Genomic DNA, 19,080 nt, shown 5'->3' with positions numbered 1-19,080 from the left:
TTTAGTGCAGTCGAAGGAATGAACAGAACACAGAAGTGGAGTGCTGGTGCAGTATCTCCATTACTTCTCTTTTTGTGCTGTAGTCCCACTCAGGAATTTGAGCACATAATCTGCGTTGACACTCCCATGCAGCACTGAAAGGGCCCTGCTTGAGATGCTACCTTTCAGATGAGACATTAAACCAAGATCCCACTTGCCATGTCAGGTGAGCATAAACAACACAATACAAAGACAACCAAGCAAGTGCTCCGTGGTGCCCTGGCCAATATTTATCCCTCAACCAACATTACTAAAACTGATTATTTGGTCATTAACACTACTTTTTGTGGAGCTTGCTGTGTGCAATTCGGCTGTCAGTTTCCAACAATACAACAATGCTATACTTCAGTGCACTTCACTTAATTGGTTGTAAAGTGCTTTTTGATGTCCTGAGGCTATAACAGACACTATATCAATGAAATCCCATCATTCTTAGTACAAGTGAGGAAGTATCAGTGGTGTAGGAAGGGGAATGCCATAACATTACTTTGGTTCCCTGTCGTCTAGCGCAAGTGAGATAGGGTGACGTTGGAGTGTTTGTTACCTTCTTCAGCAACCGTTGGGGTTTCTGCAGCAGTACCTGTTGCCTGTCCTTTAATGAATGGGAAGAGTGCTTTAGTGGTGTCTGAATTTCAATTTAGAAAATAAATTGCAAGTCTATGAGTGGAATCGTCCCAGATTTGCACTAAGTGCAGTACCCGCTGGCCGCAATGGCGGCTTTTCACACCATATCGTCCCAAACCTGCTGCATTAATTACACGTTCTTAGGAAACACGCCGTTTCCATGGTGGGCGGACTTTCATTCGTCCGCCATGCCATCACCTCGCCACATCGTCATGCCAGGCACCATATTTAAAGTGCAGCTGCGCGCATACCTCTGTGGTTCCAACCCACAACTGCCGCACAGCATACAGGATGGCCCCGAAAGGCAAAACACCTGCAGCACCCACCCCCCCCTGTTCAGTGACGCATCCCTTGAGCTCCTTTTGAATGCCTTGAAGGCCCACCATGATATCCTCTACCCTGCTCTGGCCGCAGGCTGGGCTGCATCACCAATCCAGCATGGGAGGCGATGGTCAGTGCCAATGCCCTGCAAAAGAGGACAATCACCCAGTGCCACTACAAGATGAATGGTAACTCTCTTCTCAGCACTCTCAACTCTCACACTCACAAATGCATCACACATCCACAGGGATCTTGCACATCAAGGGACAACACCACTAATTCTCTCACACACCCTCACATCTCCATCAGGCTCATACCCTCTCGACTCGCATCCTCATCCTTTCGATGGCTCCATTCACCACTCAAACATTCCACGCAGTGTCATGTTCCCTGCTCACAGACTGTCCATCTGTTTCCATGCAGGAGAAGCCTGCTCACATCAGCAGGAAGAGGTCCCAGACCGGGAGTGGACTGGCCCACATTAGGCCCCTCACTCACTTTGAGGAGCGTGCCATCGCGTCGACTGGTGATGACATGGACCGTGCCTGCTGTGATGATGAGGTTGGCAGCAAACACCCCCGTGAGGATCCTGCACCACATCATTCCTCTCTCAACGCAAATGTGAGTGCTCTCTCTCCTCCTTTTGACCGTGCTGCCATGCACTACTTATCTCTACTTTGGTTCACAGGAAGCTCTGCCAAGCGACCAACACCATCAACCAGCGAGCCCCTCAGCCCAGCCAAGAGGACACCACCTCCATTGAAGAGCTGGAAATTAGCAGCCTGGAAGACCTGTCACAGCGCCCTGCACCAGCGCAGAGACACACACCTCAATGGGACCTAGATCTAGAGCTGGCTCAGATTCTCAATCTGGTGGTCACCACACGGACACATGTCCGCAGCAGGAGGAGGCAGGTTCGGCCAAGCTCCCTGGCACTCTGAGGACTGCTGGGGATCAGGCATCTGTGAGATCCGAGTCAGATGACGAGCCTCTAGATTTGGCCTTCCAGCTCATCCTGGAGAGTCAGCAGAAGGCGTGAGAACATCACACAGAGCTATTGGAAGCCCTCAACAGAGTGGCTCAAAAGTTGGAGGAGTGCATCCGCTTGCTCTCTGATGAAGTAGTGCCCGCATGCGCATATATGGAGGTCTCCATGGGGAGGATGGCGGATGCCATGGAGACCCTGATCCAGCAGAACACGGAGGTGTGTGTAGACCTGCACTCCATTGCAGTAGCCATGGGTGAGTTCCTGCAGTGGCAGTGAGAGAGGGAAACGGGGCACCTCGACGTCCCTCCAGGTGCCCCTTCCCCTCAAGGAGTCAGGCCCGGGCCCCCGGGCACCCGAAAGGGAGGAGCAGAGGCAGTTGGACACCCCTGGGTCATCCACTCAGGAATCTCAGAGGCAGTCCTCTCCCTCCCAGGCCCATTTGCCTGTGAGCCCCTCAACCTTGTCCTTGTAATTCAGGCAACCTGGTCTTGATTTGTTTTCTCATAATTTCCCCCTGCCTCTCCACCCCTCCCCCCCAGTCATCCATTTCCTTTCCCCCATCAGTGTTGACCCCCTCCCACTCCCCGGCATCACCTTCCACCTCCCCTCCATGACCTACCAGCTACAACCCTTTTCGTTCAGGGATGTTCAGATGAACGTGCACATTGCCTTCCTTCCCAAAAATCTCACCCCTAACCACATTCACCTCCACCACCCTACCCCCAGGGTCCGTATCTGCCTCTGGGTCCCCACCAACCACCCTCGCCGTCCCTTCTACCGCTACTGTCGAACCCTCACCCTACCCTCAGTCATTCTCATCATTTCCTTATTCCATGTGCACCCTCAGTTCACTCCCCAGGAGGTAGTCTTGGGCTCATCAGATTCCTCCTTGCATGTTCACCTGGACATTCTCCTCCCCCTCTCCCAAACACAGCTGGGCCTTCCCACCCCCTCAACCATTATCCGCTGGGAGCAGACCTTCAATGGTGACTTTCCAACTTCCTTGGGCTGCTTTGCAGGAGAGCCATGTCCATGAGTATCCACCCAGCATGCCATGGACGTTCCTCCTGCATGCCATTGGCATTTGGGCTCCAGCATCATCTCCTCGGATGTCTGCAATGTGAGCAAGGCCTTGGAGGTAAATCCCGACTTCTGCACGTCACACTTGTCAAGACGTGTTCTGCACCAGCGTGCAATCACGCCGATGTGGATGAATGATCCAGGGGGCGGGGGAATGATTTTGGCAAGCTGGCCTTCTAATGATATGCAGATGTATTACAATGAGGTTCCTGACATCTGATGGCGGGGAGCACGGCCCGCCATCGATGGGCTGAGTGGACGTTTGCAAACTGGTTTCACGATGTTGTGAAACCGATTTCTGGCCTTCCCGCCATATTGTCTGCTCATGCCACAGGGCACGCCCGACGTCAGCGGGCACAGACAATTTTTTAAAAATCCGGTCAGAAAATGATTGTGCCAGCCCATTGTATGTCTGCTTCTAGACATATGATTGGTCCTGATAACCATGGCCTATGTTAGCTGTCTCTTAAAAATCTTGCTTCTTTCTCACTGCCTGGGTGGTCCCAACATGGAGCCACCTTGGCATCAATGAGCATGAGACAATGGTAGCTGCTTTCATCTTCCCTTCCTCTGCCAGTTATAGAGCTAGTCTCCTGAATGTTTGGGTACCTTAGCTTGGCAGCTTCATTGAGTACAAAATGGTGGCAACATCACACCCGGCTTTGGGAATGTTGGCACCTTATCTTCTGTGTCCAGGTCAGCAATGGATATGTGCCAAAGCTTGCCATAGGTAAATGGAGAGATGAGGAGAGCTGCAGACCACTTTCATTCACCTTGGATCAGGCAGTTACATGTTCGGGCTGACCACTTGGGAAATAGACTGACATTGCTTTCATCCCCATGTCTCTTAATTTTCCCAAGGCCCAACTCAAGTCCCAGCAGAGGGCTATAGCTCACCATGTTCAAGTTTTTGCCAGCTGCATGCTCCAATTTTTCTGTTATCTATGCATGTTGCAGCAGTTCTCAGTCATGCCAATATTGTACCAATGATGATAGCAGCAGATGGATTATATGGGCCAGGGTGGCAATTCAGCTGAGCCAAGTTTCTTCTAAGATTTAATCTTCCTGTTCCCTTTCAGCCCAGGGCACACATGTCTTCTTTTCTGCCCCAGCCCTTGAGTCTACCTTAAGTTCTCTGAAATTAGAAGAAGAGCATTTAGAGAAATGTATAGAAAGAAAATGAGAGATTTTTGTGAATGTTATGCAGAGAGAATAAAAGATGTGAAGAACAGTGAACAAGCATGGGAAACTTCACAAAAGGAGAATGGACAAGGAAAAAATCAGATGAACAGATGAGGATTCATGTGAGGTAGAGAGAAAGACAAACAAAGGGCAACAAGGGAAGCCTTGGAACACATACAGTAAAAGAGTGAGGGCAATGAGAAGAATCCAGAGGGATATGCAGAGAGGGATTATGATTGGGCAATGCTTGGAGACAAGAGAGATGGAAAGAAAGTAAGACTTGCATTTATATGGCACGTTTCACAACCTCAAGAGCACTTTACAGCCAACAAAGTGTTTTTGAGGTGTTGTCGCTGTTGTAGGAAACAAGGCAACCGATTTTAGCACAACAAGCTCCCACATACAGCAATATAATCTGTTTTCAGGTATTGGCTGAGAAATAATTGTCAGCCAGGATACCAGGGAGAACTCCCATGCTCTTTGAAATAATGCCACAGGACCTTTTACATCCACTTGAGAAATCAAATGTCTCATCCAAAAGATGGCACCTCTGACAGTGTAGCTCACTCTCTGTGCTGTAACACGTGTCAACTTAGATTTTGTGCTCAAGTGCTCGGACTGGGGCTTGAACCTATATCTTCTTGAGAGAGCTACTACTGAGCCACAGCTGATACTGTGTTAGAAATATTTGTGTGAGATACTCAAAGATTATTGCAGGAAAAGAAAGGTATGTAATTTTTAAAAATCCAACTTGTTCATCAATGATACCGTGAGAGCTTGACTAATATTGGCAAAATGTGACTTACCAGTTGGAACAATAGAAAAGCTTTCTTTTTTCTTTATTCTTTCATGTGATGTGGGCCTCGCTGGCAAAGCCAGCATTTGTTGCCCACCCCTAATTGCCCTTGAACTGAGTGGCTTGCTGCACCATTTCAGAGGGCAGTTAAAAGTCAGCCACATTGCAGTGGATCTGGAGTTACGTGTAGGCCAGACTGGATAAGGATGGCAGGTGTCCTTCCCTAAAGGACATTAGTGAACCAGATGGGTTTTTACAACAATCGATGACAGCTTCACGGTCACCATAACTGTGACTAGCTTTCGATTCCAGATTTTATTAATTGAATTTAAATTCCAGCAGCTGCCATGGTAAGATTTGAACCCTTGTCCCCAGAACATTAGCCTCTGGATTACTAGCCCAGTGACAAAAGTGGAGCCTTATTTATGGTATTTTTGTATTGGGATGTGAATGTTTCAAATTAGTATGTTTTATCTATCCCACGTTTCTTTGTTCTTATGCTTTAGCTTAAAAATCAAGTCATCATTCTTGTCATTAGATGATCCTGCTTAGTTCCCAAGAATTTATTCAGCAGCACCTTTTCTGTTTGTAGGAAAACAGTCCATACAGTAAGGTGAATATCAAAGAAACAGTTGAACCATGCAAGTTGAAGGAATGCAGTGACTCCAGCTCCAGAGAGGGTAAGGATCACTTTGTACATATTACAGAACTGGTTTATACATATTGTATGCTAAATTGTGGTAAATGGAAGTGAAATAGAGAATTTAAGATTACTGGAAGAAAATGTCCACGGGAATAGGGTTTAATAAATTGCAGTCACTTGAGCCCCCCCCAATCCCCAAGTGTTTTTCAAATAAGTATCATGTAGGGAAGGAACTGATAGGTTCACGACTGTGTGCATTAATCTAACTTGGAGGATCAATGAGTATTTGTCCTTCCGGCTATGTTGTGGCCAGGAATGTACACAAAACTCCAGATGGGGGTGAACCCTGTATATGCGCAGTGGATGAACCCTGTATATGTGCAGTATCACATACTGTGATTTTGAGTTCTACTCCACGTGCTAGATAACCCAATGTCCTATTTACCGCTGTTGGAGTCAGGAATGGAAAGTTTGGGGGTGAGATATACCACACAAGAGATACAACTCCCATGTAAGAATAAAAAAGAGAAGCCGGCAAATAGTGCATTAGAATAGTCAAATGTAGAGGTAACAAAGACATGAATGAGCATTTCAGCAGCAGGTGAGCTGAGGCAGGGGCGGAGTCAGGCTATGTTATGGAGGTGGAAATAGGTGGTCTAAGTGATGGCATGGATATGTAGTCAGTAGCTCATCTTGGGTTCAGCCTTAAATAGTTGCCAGGGAGAGGGATGGAGTCGGTGGAGTAGGAAATGGAGTTTTTGTTGGGGACCAAAGGTAGTGGCTTTTGACTTCTCGATATTCAGTTGGTGGAAATTTCTGCTCATCCAGTACTAGTACTAAACGGTCTGGAGGGGTTGAGAGGGATGGTGGTGAGATAGAGGTGGGTATTGTCAACATACATGTGGAACCTAACACTGTTTTTGGTTGACATTGCCACAGGGTAGCATATAGCTGAGAAATAGGAGGGAGCCAACAAAAGATTCTTGGTGGACTCCAGAGATAATGGTGTGGAAGTGGGAAAAGAAGCCATCGCAGTTGAATTTCTGGCTACAGTTCAATAGATAAGAATGGAGCCAAGCAAGGGCAGGCAGTTCTACCCAGCTGGACAATGGAACCAAGATGTTAGAGGAGGGGGTTTGTTCAGTTGCGTCAAAGGATGCAGATAGGTAAAGAGTGATGAGGAGGGATGGTTTATCACAGTCAGAAAGAATGTAATCTGTGATTTTGAGGATCATTTCAATACTGTGCCTGGCCGGAAACCTGATTGGAGGGATTCATTATGGAATTGTGGGGGAAAATGGGCATGAATTTGGGAGATGACAACATGTTCAAGGACTTTGGAGAGGAAAGTGAGGTTTGAGATGGTGGGGTGGTGGGATTAGTTTAAATAAACAGAGGGGCAGGGTGGGTTTATTTGAGAAGCAAGGTGATGACAGCAGATTTGAAGTGGAATGAACAGTGCCCATGGAGAGGGAACCATTAATAACACCAGCTAACCTTGGGCAGTGGAAGGGAAGCTGGGTCATCACCAGCTTGGTCAGAGTAGGATCGAGGGAGTAGGAGGTGGGTCTCGTGGACAAGATGAGCTCAAAGAGAGCAAGGCAGGAAATGAGATAGAATCCAGAGAAAGACGTGATCCCTAGGCTAGAGAACATTAGGGAAAGTCTGGTCCAAAGGGCTTGGGGAAGAGAGGGAGACAATAGAGGCAGCTGAATGGTGTCCTCAGTCTTTTGACAAAGAAGTCCATGAACTCTTTGCAATTGTTGTAGAAGATGGCAGAGGTGGCAAGGATTTAAGAAGACAGTTTGTATCAAAGAGAAGCTGAGAATTATCTTTGCATTCCTGGGTGGTCTTTGAATAGTGAGCAGCTTTAGGGAGAGCAGGACCTGATAGCCTGACTGATCCAATCAGATCTGGCAAAGGATGGTTGAACCAGTTTTCTGCCAAAGATGTTCACATCTGTCTGTTGGGCCTAATGGAACTGAGATGAGGAACAATGATTAGATGGGACAGAGTAAAGATTTTAATTGGGACAAAGGCATCAAAGTTGATGGTGTGGTTTAGTCATAACATAACCAGGGTCAGAATTTCCTGTTCGGCAAGCGAGGGCGGGCTCTGCTTGCCGACGGGTAAAATGATGTGCGGTGACGTCGAGCATGCTTCCCGATGTCACCACGCGTCATTCAGATCCTCAGTTAGGCGTTCACGCAGCGGAGTCGGCTGTGTGCCCGCCAAACTGGCAAAAGCTTATTAAGGCCATTTAGATTCTAACTAAGATCACTAACTGAGCTGCCCGTCCAACCTTAAGGTTGGCGGGCCGGCGAAGAGCCCAGGCGGCCTTCGCATTTATCGTGAAACTTCATCCATGGGCAGGATTATAAGGGTTCAAATAAGGATTATCCAAGGGTTTATAAATTAAATAAATTTTTAAATTAAAATTCATTGACATGTCGCAGCTCATGTGACACCATCACATGAGGGGACATCTTAAAAAATTTTTTTTCATAAAATTTTTAAAAATCAAACTAATCTCCCTGAGGCAGCTCTGTGCTTTGGAGATTTCCACACTCTTAGGCGCGCATGTGCAAAAGAGCACAGGCCCCGACTCAGCCTCCACCCCGAGCCTGCACAGGGAGAGCTCAGCGCTTCCAGGTGCATGTCACGCTGGGCGTGCCTTAATTGGCCCGCCCACACAAAATGGCAGCACCCAACCGATCGCGGGCAGCAATCGGCTGCGCGCCCGCTCCTGGCCCCGCCTAACCCCACCGACAGGGAGAAAATTCTCCCCCATGACACCGCCATACCCATTTTGGATTTAAACCAGGAAGTGCAGAGATTTCATCAGAATTTAAGACAAGAATTTTTCATGACCCAGTATGTCATGTGTCCACCTGGTATTGCACAAAGCTACATGCCATATAGTCAAGAATGTTCCAGGATCAATTGCTTGTGGTGCTACACTACAATTTGCTTCTGCTCCCTTTTGACTAGGTAGAGGAAAATGAGCCAGGGTTCTCATGCCTGATTTCTGTTACATTATCACCCCCCTGGAAATTGTATGTGGCTATTGAGTGGGAACAAGATTGGGCTTGGCAATGATGCTTTCCTTGCACAAATAGTTTGTTTTCTATTACTGCCCAGTCTCTCTTCTTTAAAGGCAAGTACATGGAATGATCCTTTACTACTTTGAAGTGTGGCACCTTGAGGTGTTACACACTTTGGTGGAAGCTGACTTCTAGACTGGATGTTCTGTCTGTTTTCTGTAGTTCTTTGACATAATTGGCCTTTATGTGGAAGTTGAACACTAAATTACCTACAGTAGGTATGGCCTTCGTTATTCCTTGAGCAGCCAAATACCATCTACTCATCATCATTCACCAGTGTAAAATTTCAAAATTTGCCTATGATACCAAATTTGAAGGTATGGCAAACAGTGAGGATGATGTAAATTGACTGCAACAGGACATAGGCTAGCAGAATGGGCACTCAAGTGGTAGATGGAATTTGATACAGAAAGGTGTGATGTGACAGAAGGGATAGCGAGGGACAAAGTAGACTTAATGGCACAGTTCTAAAGAGTGTATAGGGTCAGAGGGACGTTGGGTCTATGATTACAGGTCTTTGAAGGTGCCATGACATATTAAGAGAGTAGTTAGCAAAGCTATGGGATCTTGGACTTCATAAATAAAGGTGTTGAGTCTCAAAGCAGAGAAGATATGTTGATTCTTTATGAAGCTCTGTTTGGGCCCCAACTAGAATATTGTGTCCACTCCAGGTCACCACACTTTAGAAAGAATGTGAGAGTCTTTGAGGGGGCGCAGAGGAGACTTACCAGAATTATTCCAGGATGAGGGATTTTAGCTACAAGGTTGGGTTGGAGAAGCTGGGGTGGTTGTTCTTGGAGCAAAGGAGATGTAGGAAGATTTGAGAAAGATGTATAAAATTATGACAGGTTTAATTAAGGTAATCAAGGAAAAACTGTTCTAATTAGCTAACGGTACAAGGACTAGGGGACACAGATTTAAGGTTTTAGGCAAGAGATGCAGGGGAGATGTGAGGAAGACCTTTTTTTACACAGTGAGTGATAATGTCCTGGAACTCATTGTCTACGAGGATGGTGGGAGTGAAAACTATTAATGATTTCAAAAGGAAATTGGATACGCCCATGAGGGAAATAAACTTACAGGGCAACGGGGATACAGCAGTGGAATGGGATTGACTGAATTGCTCTGTGGAGAGTCAGCGTGGACTTGATAAGCTGAATGGTTTCCTTCTGTGCTGTTATTATGACCTCAGTTTTCTCATTAACTTGGAGCTTCCTCTTTAAATTTCTTGTAATAGGGCAAGAGATGCAATCTGACTGTATCCATTCCCTGGGAAACAATTGAGGTATTAAGGTGGATAGGGAGGGTTGTTGGCTCACAAACTTCTAACATTGTCTTGGTGGTTTCTGGTTGTTCATTTGTATGAGTAGTGAAGCCATTTTAAACAGAATGAGGGAGTCCATAACAACGGTAGGTAATCTAAAATTTATCTGCAGAAGTTGGCCTCTATGCAAAGTATATTATATGCATGTACAGAGTATCATAATTCAAAACTCTAAAAGTCAGTCACTTTGTTTGGCTTGTCTAGTGCTGGACTGTGAGAAATTGGAGGATTATGAGAGCAACTCAATGTCCCCAAATCCTGCTGAGATGTGCATATCAAAGAAGACACAGGAGATGGGCTTGGCCATTCAATGTGACAGTCCACAAAAAGAAATTGCAGAACTGCCTTCAACAGAGCCACAGACATCAGCGGAGTCCAAGAACACACCCAAACTGATTGAGATCATTTCAAATTGTAATTGGGAAGCAGAGCGTGCAAATATCCTTAAAGTCATTGCATGTCACACTGCCAATAAGGGGACCTCGGAGAAAATATACGCTGGCAACTTCCTTGTTGAGATCATGTCAAATTACGGAAAATGCCAAGACCTTTCACCTGGAGGTGTACCAATTTATAGCTCCTTAGTGAAGATTACTCAACCCGGCAATGGAGAGAAAGATGGCAAAATGTCAGTTCACACTGCGTCCATTCAAAAGATCTCCCAATCTTCTGGACGCAAGATGACAGAAACACGACTGATTGCACCAAAAGCAACACCTATCAGCCAAACAAAAGGGAAAAACGAGCTAACCACTTTTCCTTCAGCCTTGCAAGCGTCTAGCAAGGGAAAGCCTGTATCTAATGCTACAGTGTCCACTTCTCATAAAAGCGGCATGATCCAGGTATGTAGAATAAGAGGACAGGAAGATGATGGAGTTCACATGATGCCTCATGCTATTGTACTTGAGTGTAGATGGGTTGTGTATTAATTTATTTAAAAGAAAATATAAATCAAGTTAAATATTAAATTCTACTAAACCTTTTTGATTTATGAAAGGGTTTCTGTTGGTAGAATTTCCTTTCAATGATGGACCTTTGAGGATTGTTGAACAATTTTTTTTCCATGTGTCTCCATCCTGTGTTATTTCTTTTGATTAGGTCAGTGGAAATGAAACTGGTGAGACAAAGCTGACGCTAGGTCAGGTTGGAGCACTTCATACAGTCAATAGCATGATTGCTAACCTTACAAGGAAAGTGAAGTCTTTCTCGAGTACAACAGTCTCTTCAACCTCTGCTCAATTTGCCTCGAAGGATCCAGAATCTTGCACCACACCCATTGACGGCAAAGCCTCACAAAATACCATTGCTACTTCTGTTAACAAAGCCACAGGTAAGAAGAATGCCCAAAAAACAAGGTGTGTGTTAAAAAGAGGAAGGTTTGAGTGAGAACTCTGTATCAACAGAAATGTGAGTTACTAATGTAGGGATTAGCATACTATGGATTAACAGTTGGCTAGAAGTACTGAAGAAGGTTATGTGCAATTATGAATGCCAATTTGCGATGCAAGGATCCAATTGACAGGTGGAATAAATTGTAATGGTCATTTATTAGATAGTCATATTTCAGTTTAACCCATAAGTTGGGGAGAGAAATTAAAGGGGAGAATTTTTTTTGCATGAAGTTGTGCTGCACAGACTTTTGTCGATTCCTTGGGGGCAGGCAGCACATGGGCTATTAGCAGTGCAGACAGCAGGGCATTCCTCGATACCATCGAAGGATGCTGCACAGTTAGCAATCTGTGATGCTGTCTGCCCCTGGGCATATGACGTAGTCAGCACAGCACCACTAGGAACAGTGCTGCATGAATGAATTTCTCCCCCTCACAGTTCACTAAAGACCAGGTTTATACAGCATCATATGGAGCAATAAAACCGTTGGAGTTGAGATGATGATATAAGTGTTGGGGTTGTTCATCTGGACCTTGTAGATTAGGGGCAGACGCATGCTTAATTCCAAGAAGCCAGATGGCTCAATGTGACACTAAATTGCACAGAATCATAAAACACAGGTTCATTGTGTGTTGAGTTGGTTGACCTTGTTTGAGATGCTGTCCTTTGGCAAGGGTGGGAGGGGAATTGACTGTCTCTTAAATAAAGCTTAAATATTTACATTGAGGGAGCATGGTAGTGGAAGATAAGAGGCAGAATTTTTCCGTCGGCAAGCTATTAAAGTTTCTGTTATATTTATTAACATGTCCCATCTTGTGTGACATTGTCATATGAGGGGGACATGTTAATAATTTTTTTATTTTTCTATTTTTACACTTTCAAAAACTTTCAGCGCTCTCCCTGAGACATCACTTAGTCTCAGGGAGATGTGCGGTCTTTCGCTTCCCGTCAGGTGGCCCGCCCATTTAAAATGGCGGCGGGGCCCGTTTCGGTGGCGGCAATCGGCTGCCCGCCCACCGGTGGGGCCCGCCTGCCCATCAAGGGCAAAATTCCGCCCAAGGTGGAAAGCCTGAGGGCACAGCAATGGCAGCATTTCATTTTCTTTTTCTGCTTTTCGCCTGAAATGCAGCCAAGCTGGCCAACTGCCTTACAAAATAGCTAGCAGCAGGGGTCAACAGCTGAAGACAGGCAGTCTGGAGGAAGATTGGGGCATGAGATCAAACCTTGGTGGTGGGTGGGGTTGGAGCTTGCCAATCAACAAAAAGGGAGGTGGAGATCAAGGCTTGGTGGCAGAGGTTGTGGTCACTAAGAACAGCAGAGAGACAAGCCATGATTGGCAGAAAGCAGGCTGAAGGCTTACTTGAGGGGCAGGGGGAGCACTCCTGTATTCTTCAAAGCATTAACTTGATGGAGCTTCTGTTTTGCTGCCAGAATAGATGTATTGTTTTAGGTGTTGGGTAATGTTAGGCTTGGCTTTAATACACTTGATGGTGATAGGCACACATGAACCGGATCGCAGCATGCTTCAGCGAGTATGAGATAGGGGAACATAATTGGAGAGGAAAATCCAAAAACCCTATTAATTAATAAGATTGCATTTTACTGTTGTCCCGTCAGTATTCTGTGCTGTTTGTTAAACAAATGACTACTATCTGGTTATATTTTAATTATATTGCACCTTCTTTGTTTGCAGGGACTCATGCTGTACCCGATAGCTATACTCATCTTGTAATAAATAAAGATGGAGCGTTGCAAAAATCAACACCCTGCTTTAGTTCATTGCAACCAGTGCTTAGTGGACAGCAGAGTGGTACTCCATTGTCCACATTACCACCAGTCAGCATTACTGCACCAGTTGGTACTTCTCTGATGTCAACAGTAATGGTTATTACAGCTGCCCCAAGTTCTACCCCTGTTATCGCTGGTCAGTCACAAAGCAATGGCTTGATTGTTTCAGTAACCACAGGTACTTCCCCCCCATCAAATAGCTTAAAGACTACAGATGCATTAGAGGCACAATCTTCCACAGTGCTGGCAGGAAAGAGACTTTCAGAGGAGAGTGCTGAATCTGCAAGTGTAGTTGAAACTCCAGCAAAATGTACAGCAACAACTGTAGTTGCTGTGATCTCTGCAAGTGTATCAGGAGTCAGGACAATGTTAACTCCAGTGCTCTCCCCCAGTTCCTCTACCATGACTGCTGCTGCTTTAACCAATACTGTTAATACAAGAACAACCATTATGTCAGTCGCATCAACACCAAATAATACTGCAGGTAAGCTACAATTCTATTGACATGACTATACAATTTTGAAAGTTGGCATTTGAGTTGTCCACATTGAAGCTGTAAGATTCAAAGCCACCAGTGGGCAGGGTAGGTGTGTAGAGCGTATGGGGCAATTTTAAGTCCTCAGGACTGCCAAGGGCAGGGTAAATTTAAAATAGTAGGAATCCTTACCACAGCCAATCACAAACATGCCTACTTCTGATTTGATGCAGTGTGGGGAGTGGCAATTAACCTGCTCTCAGGACGCAGATTAGTGATTATAAGATATTAATGCACCTGCATTCCTCAGATTTTTAGCAACCGTTTGGATTTTAAAGGCTGTGGGCCAGGTTTCCCATGGCTCAAGAAATCTGGTAGCTAAAGGGGAGAAGGAACTGCCAGACCAAGCAGCTAAGTGCTTTTCCAGAAGAACTGCTCATGTACCAGGATTGTTCCCTTCAGCATCCCTATCAAATCGATCTGAATATTTCCGCATGATCTCCATACCCCCACTGCACCTCCAGCAATTGGATCACCAAACACACCCCCATTCCACCCCAAGTGGCTGCTGAGTGGGAACTGAGCAATTGAGGATATTTAAAATCTCTGTGTGGTTGATATTTTAAGTTAACGTGGTCAAGTTCAAAAGATTTGGTGCTGCCTGATGGATTAAGTGCTCATCTTCAGGAACTGGTTTGCTCATGTAGTAAACTATTTAAGGAAGAAATAGAAAATATCGCTTAGGTACATGAACACTTGCCTAAACCATTCAATGGTGCAGTCTCATCTACTACCTCAATTTCTAATAATTCTAACTTGATGATCAGACATAAAAGCCTGTTAACTTTTAGTAATATTTTCAGGTGAATTTGTCCCTGACTATCAAACTCCCAAGTTCTGAGACACCAATAGATGTATATAAGGCTGTACTAAGTCTGGGAAAGACCATTTTCAGCTATGGGGCCAACCTTAAGGGAAGAATTTTCCCCCCATTAGGGGGGAAGTTCAGGAGCGGGCACGTGCAGGTGCGCCTCCGATTAGCACCCCTGATCGGGGGCACGCCTCCATTTTAAGTGGGCGGGCCAATTAAGGCCCGCCCAGCGTGACGTCCGCCAGGAAGCACTATACGCTCCCTGTGCGGGCGGGGAGGGGATTCCCTAAACCGAGAGTGCTCTTTCGCGCATGTGCATGAAAGAGTGCACTCATCTCCCTGAGGCTAAGTACTGTCTCGGGGAGATCGGCGCCAAATTCAAAAATATGAAATATAGAAAAATAACATTTCCCTGACATGTCCCCTCATGTGACACTGTCACATGAGTTGGGACATGTCCATCACCTTTAATTAAACTTTTCTTAAATTTTTAAAAACCTACATGAAACCTCATCCCGTGGATGAGGTTTCATGCTTTTTCTGAAGCCCGCCAGGGCACCCGGCCTGCCCGCCAACCTTAAGGTTGGACAGGCAGGTCCTTTAACTACTTCAGTTAGTTTTTAAATGGTCTCAATTGGCCATTGACAGGTTGGCGGGCGCACAGCTGATTTGGCTGCGCCCCCGCTAACCTGAAAATTGAAATGACGCGGGGTGATGCCGGAAGTCCTGCCCGACGTCATTCCGTGTCATTTTACGCATCTGCGAGCGGGCCCCCAGCTCGCCGAACTCAATATCCTGCCCTAAAAGCTGCCATTTTCTTATGTGACTTTATCTTGCACATCCTTCGATAGCTTATCTTTTTAAAAAATACCTTCCTGACATTTACAACATCCTCTGCTTGTACTGATGCTCTAGCTAGGCTGTTAGCACTCATCACTCTCTGTGTGAAGTTCTAGCTCAACTGTGTATTCACTTTTTCTTGTGTAAGTATGAATCCATGTCCTTTAAAGTAGCGGTTGATTAAGAATACCACTTGCCTCTTGTGGTTGGATACTTAGAACTGCGTGCTACTCCAAGATGAAGATATATTGATGCTTTCTACTAACTGTCACTTGCTAGGACTTGTGTTCTATCCCATGACCTCTAGAATCTGATTACTTTTTTCATCATCTTTGTTACATTGTAACAATTCAAGGATGTTTTCCGCTAAAACTAGAACCCAACCCTCCCCTTCATGCCCTCATTTCCTCTCCACTCCCATTTGTTTTGTACTCTGTTTATTTTCCTTTCTAGTTTCGCAAAATGGCTTTCTCTATTAAATGCCATTTCTATTTTCTTTTTAATTTGGCCTGCCCAGATTTGCTCTCCTTATGCTCTACCACTTGCTCCGGCCCTGTCCCTCCCCAATTCATATCACCGGCAAACTCTTGAGAACTTTGTCTCTGTCCTTACTCTGAATTATTACTGTATACACAACAAAAATAGTAGCTCCAAACTAGACCCTACATAGAACTGCTAATCACCTAGTCCCACGTCGATACCACTCCTTTAACAACTACTCTTTGCTTCCTCTGACTCAACTAATTAGCTACTTTAGTTCCTCCCTATTCCAAAACTTTCTACCTTATAAACTAGGGATCTCTGAAATATGATCAAAGCAACATACTGCGGACGCTGGAAATCTGAAACAAAAACAGAAAATGCTGCAAAAACTCAGCAGGTCTAGCAGCATCTATAGAGAGAGAAACAGTGCTAACGTTTGGGTCCGTATGACACTTCTGTACTGCAAATTCCACCCACCCAAAAAAACAGGCACTTCTGTGGGAATATCCTCAACCCCCAATCTCCCTATCATTTCAGTGACCTGGAGACTGGGCTGAATGCAATGCACAGGTTAGTGGAGCAGTGCAAATGGGGACCGCCTAGCTATCTCCAGTATTGCTGGGAACCTGTAGTGATATTGGCTCTCCTTACTGTGGAGGAGTGTAATTGGACACATTGCAGAAAATGGTCAGAGCTGATGAGCGTGGTGACTGAGCAGTGATCAAAACTGCCAGTGTTCCATTTTACCTCACCACACTCGTACTGGTGCATCTGCCTGCCAATGATACTTGAATCTTTTGACCCTGGATGCTCTGACATGACCGCTAGCGGAAGTCAGCATTGCATGCTCTACCACTGTCCAGCCAATGGATTGGGCCCAAGGCGATTTGGCTCCTCAGTACATTATATTTAATAAATTCCCCACATTAATTAACTTGGTTATATCCTCAAGAAAACTCAGTTTAGTCCAGGAAGGTCTGCCATCCATAAAACTATTTTAAAGCTGTATGGTTCTGTTGACTTTGAAGTATTAGTCCAGTAGTTGTTTTACTATACACCATTATAGGTATAATTCTTTGCTCCTCCCCTGCTTTCCCATCTCCTCAATGTTTTTCCCTCCTACCCAGCACAGTCTGATTGTCCCTGGGCTAATGATTCCACAGGTGCTGACAGATCCCTGTTATCTCACTGCTGAGCTGATTTTTTTTCCTTTTGTATATTATTTAAAACACATCTTTAGGGTTATAAAAATACTCATGTGACTAAAGCACATCTTGTGATGCAGTGGCGGCATCCCTACCTCTGGGCCAGAAGCTCTGGGTTCAAGTTCCATTTCAGGACCTGATGACCATGGAAGGTGCGTGCAAAATTTGGCCAAACAGGTCGATTATCAGCCTGTAAATCTTTCCAATAAGCCTGATGGCAGGCAGTAAGAGCGGGAGAGTTTCCTGGTCAGCCATACTGCAGAAGGCAAAGGCAAACGACTGCAGTACTTTGCCAAGCATAGTCATGGACCAAACCAGTGGAAGCCCATGGTTGCCAACACCCTCTTAGGAAATGGTACCTAAGTAGGAGGAGGAATGTAACTAAGCAGATTGACAGTGAGCCGTAGCAACTGATGTATTCATATGGCTCTTTGTTATGGCAGGGATTCCTAGGCAGCCTGAAGCTACCAACTCTGCTCCACCCGATTCATCTAAAGCTATGAAACCCAATGGACCACGACTGCTTTTGATTCCGACACAGTCTGGGGTGCCTTCTGTCCGTCCTGTCCAGAACCTGCAACTCGCGCCTGGACAGAAGATGATACTTCAGCCCCTCAGATGTCCAGGTGGGAACCTTTTCCGACACCCAAATGGCCAGATCATCCAACTTGTGCCTTTACCAAATTCTGGCCCTGGGAATCGGCCGAATCTCCACCAGATGGTCACTGTTACTGTACGGAATCCGGGTGAGTTCTAGCTTTGAATCTTGGTATGGGTTTGCTGAAGAATTTTTTTTTTTGTAAATAAAAGTGAACTGATTGTGAAATGAGCCCACAGCCTTGCTTGATGCAGGACAGAAGAACTACTGTGACGGATTCTGACTGTGAGCTCACCTTAGCTCTTCTTTCTTGACATTTTTTTTAACAAAAAGAAGGACTTCCCTAGAAACTGTGATGAGCTGGACATTTGTTGTGGCTAAAATGCTAGAAGGCACACCGTAAAATAAGCCATCAGGACAATTCAATATCGCCTTTTAGGGACAGGAAAGACCATGCTTGACAGGCGAACTGCAGGGTTCTTCAAACTCCATGAATATTGTTTGAGATTTTGGCAAGACTTCTGATAGTGTCAAACAAGGAGGCTGTTCCTTTATATGGAAAAGCATGAAATAGGTAAACAATTAACAGATTGGTATAGCCAGTTGTGAAACCAAAGAAACTGTGCTTTGGACTGATGCAAAGCTATGAAGAGAGTTCTTCAAGGATTGGTGCTGGGACCTTTAAATGCACATTGTATGTTTGGATATAGGGATAGAGCCCAAAGAATCTATTTGCCACTGATGCAATGGGGAAATTGCAAACAGGAGCAGAGTGAAGAGGTGCAAAAACATCCACATAGATTAGGAAGTTGGGCTGAGAAATGACAAATGAAATCTATTGTTAACAATAAAAATTAGATTATAGAATAGATAAGAACAGTATGCCATTCAGCCCCTTGAGCCTGTTTGCCAATCAATTAGATCATGGCCGATCTATATTCTTGACTCCATCTACCCACTTGATTCTGTAACCCTTAATACCCTTGCAAAACCCAGTCTTAAAATTTTCAATTGACTTCCCCCTTTTTCTTTTGAGGGGAGAGAATTCCAGATTTCCACTAGTCTGAGTGAAATGTTTCCTGACATCACTACTAAACGACCTAGCTCTAATTTTAAGGTTATGCCCCTTGTTCTCAACTTCCTTTTCCACCTCCCCACCTCAACCCACCATTCTCCCCCACCTATCAGAGGAAATTGTTTATTTCTAGCAAACCTACCAATTCCTTTCATTATATTAAATAGCTCAATTAGGCCACCATTTAATCTACTATCCTAATCAATTCAACATGTTTTTCATAATTTAACCCTTTTAGCACCAGTGTCTTTACAC

The 19,080-nt window shown here is 45.1% G+C and overlaps 1 protein-coding gene across 4 annotated transcripts in view; it reads left to right on the top strand.

The window, feature by feature from the left end:
• mgaa (MAX dimerization protein MGA a) overlaps positions 1–19,080 on the top strand; it is a 111,835-nt gene that overhangs the window by 54,664 nt on the left and 38,091 nt on the right. For 2 of the 4 annotated variants that reach the window (XM_078563075.1, XM_078563078.1), the window contains exons 12-17: positions 1,408–1,605; positions 5,623–5,710; positions 10,306–10,943; positions 11,200–11,431; positions 13,184–13,762; positions 17,596–17,898. In XM_078563075.1, coding sequence (XP_078419201.1) covers positions 1,408–1,605; positions 5,623–5,710; positions 10,306–10,943; positions 11,200–11,431; positions 13,184–13,762; positions 17,596–17,898 — 2,038 coding nt within the window. The remainder of the gene's footprint in view (positions 1–1,407; positions 1,606–5,622; positions 5,711–10,305; positions 10,944–11,199; positions 11,432–13,183; positions 13,763–17,595; positions 17,899–19,080) is intronic. The other 2 variants (XM_078563076.1, XM_078563077.1) reach the window with 2 other exon arrangements.

This window comes from Cetorhinus maximus, chromosome 18 (assembly GCF_964194155.1).
Source record: "Cetorhinus maximus chromosome 18, sCetMax3.hap1.1, whole genome shotgun sequence".
In the NCBI taxonomy this organism is placed as follows: domain Eukaryota; kingdom Metazoa; phylum Chordata; class Chondrichthyes; order Lamniformes; family Cetorhinidae; genus Cetorhinus; species Cetorhinus maximus.
Note: the sequence above shows the minus strand (reverse complement) of the source record. Positions and strands in the feature narration are given on the sequence as shown.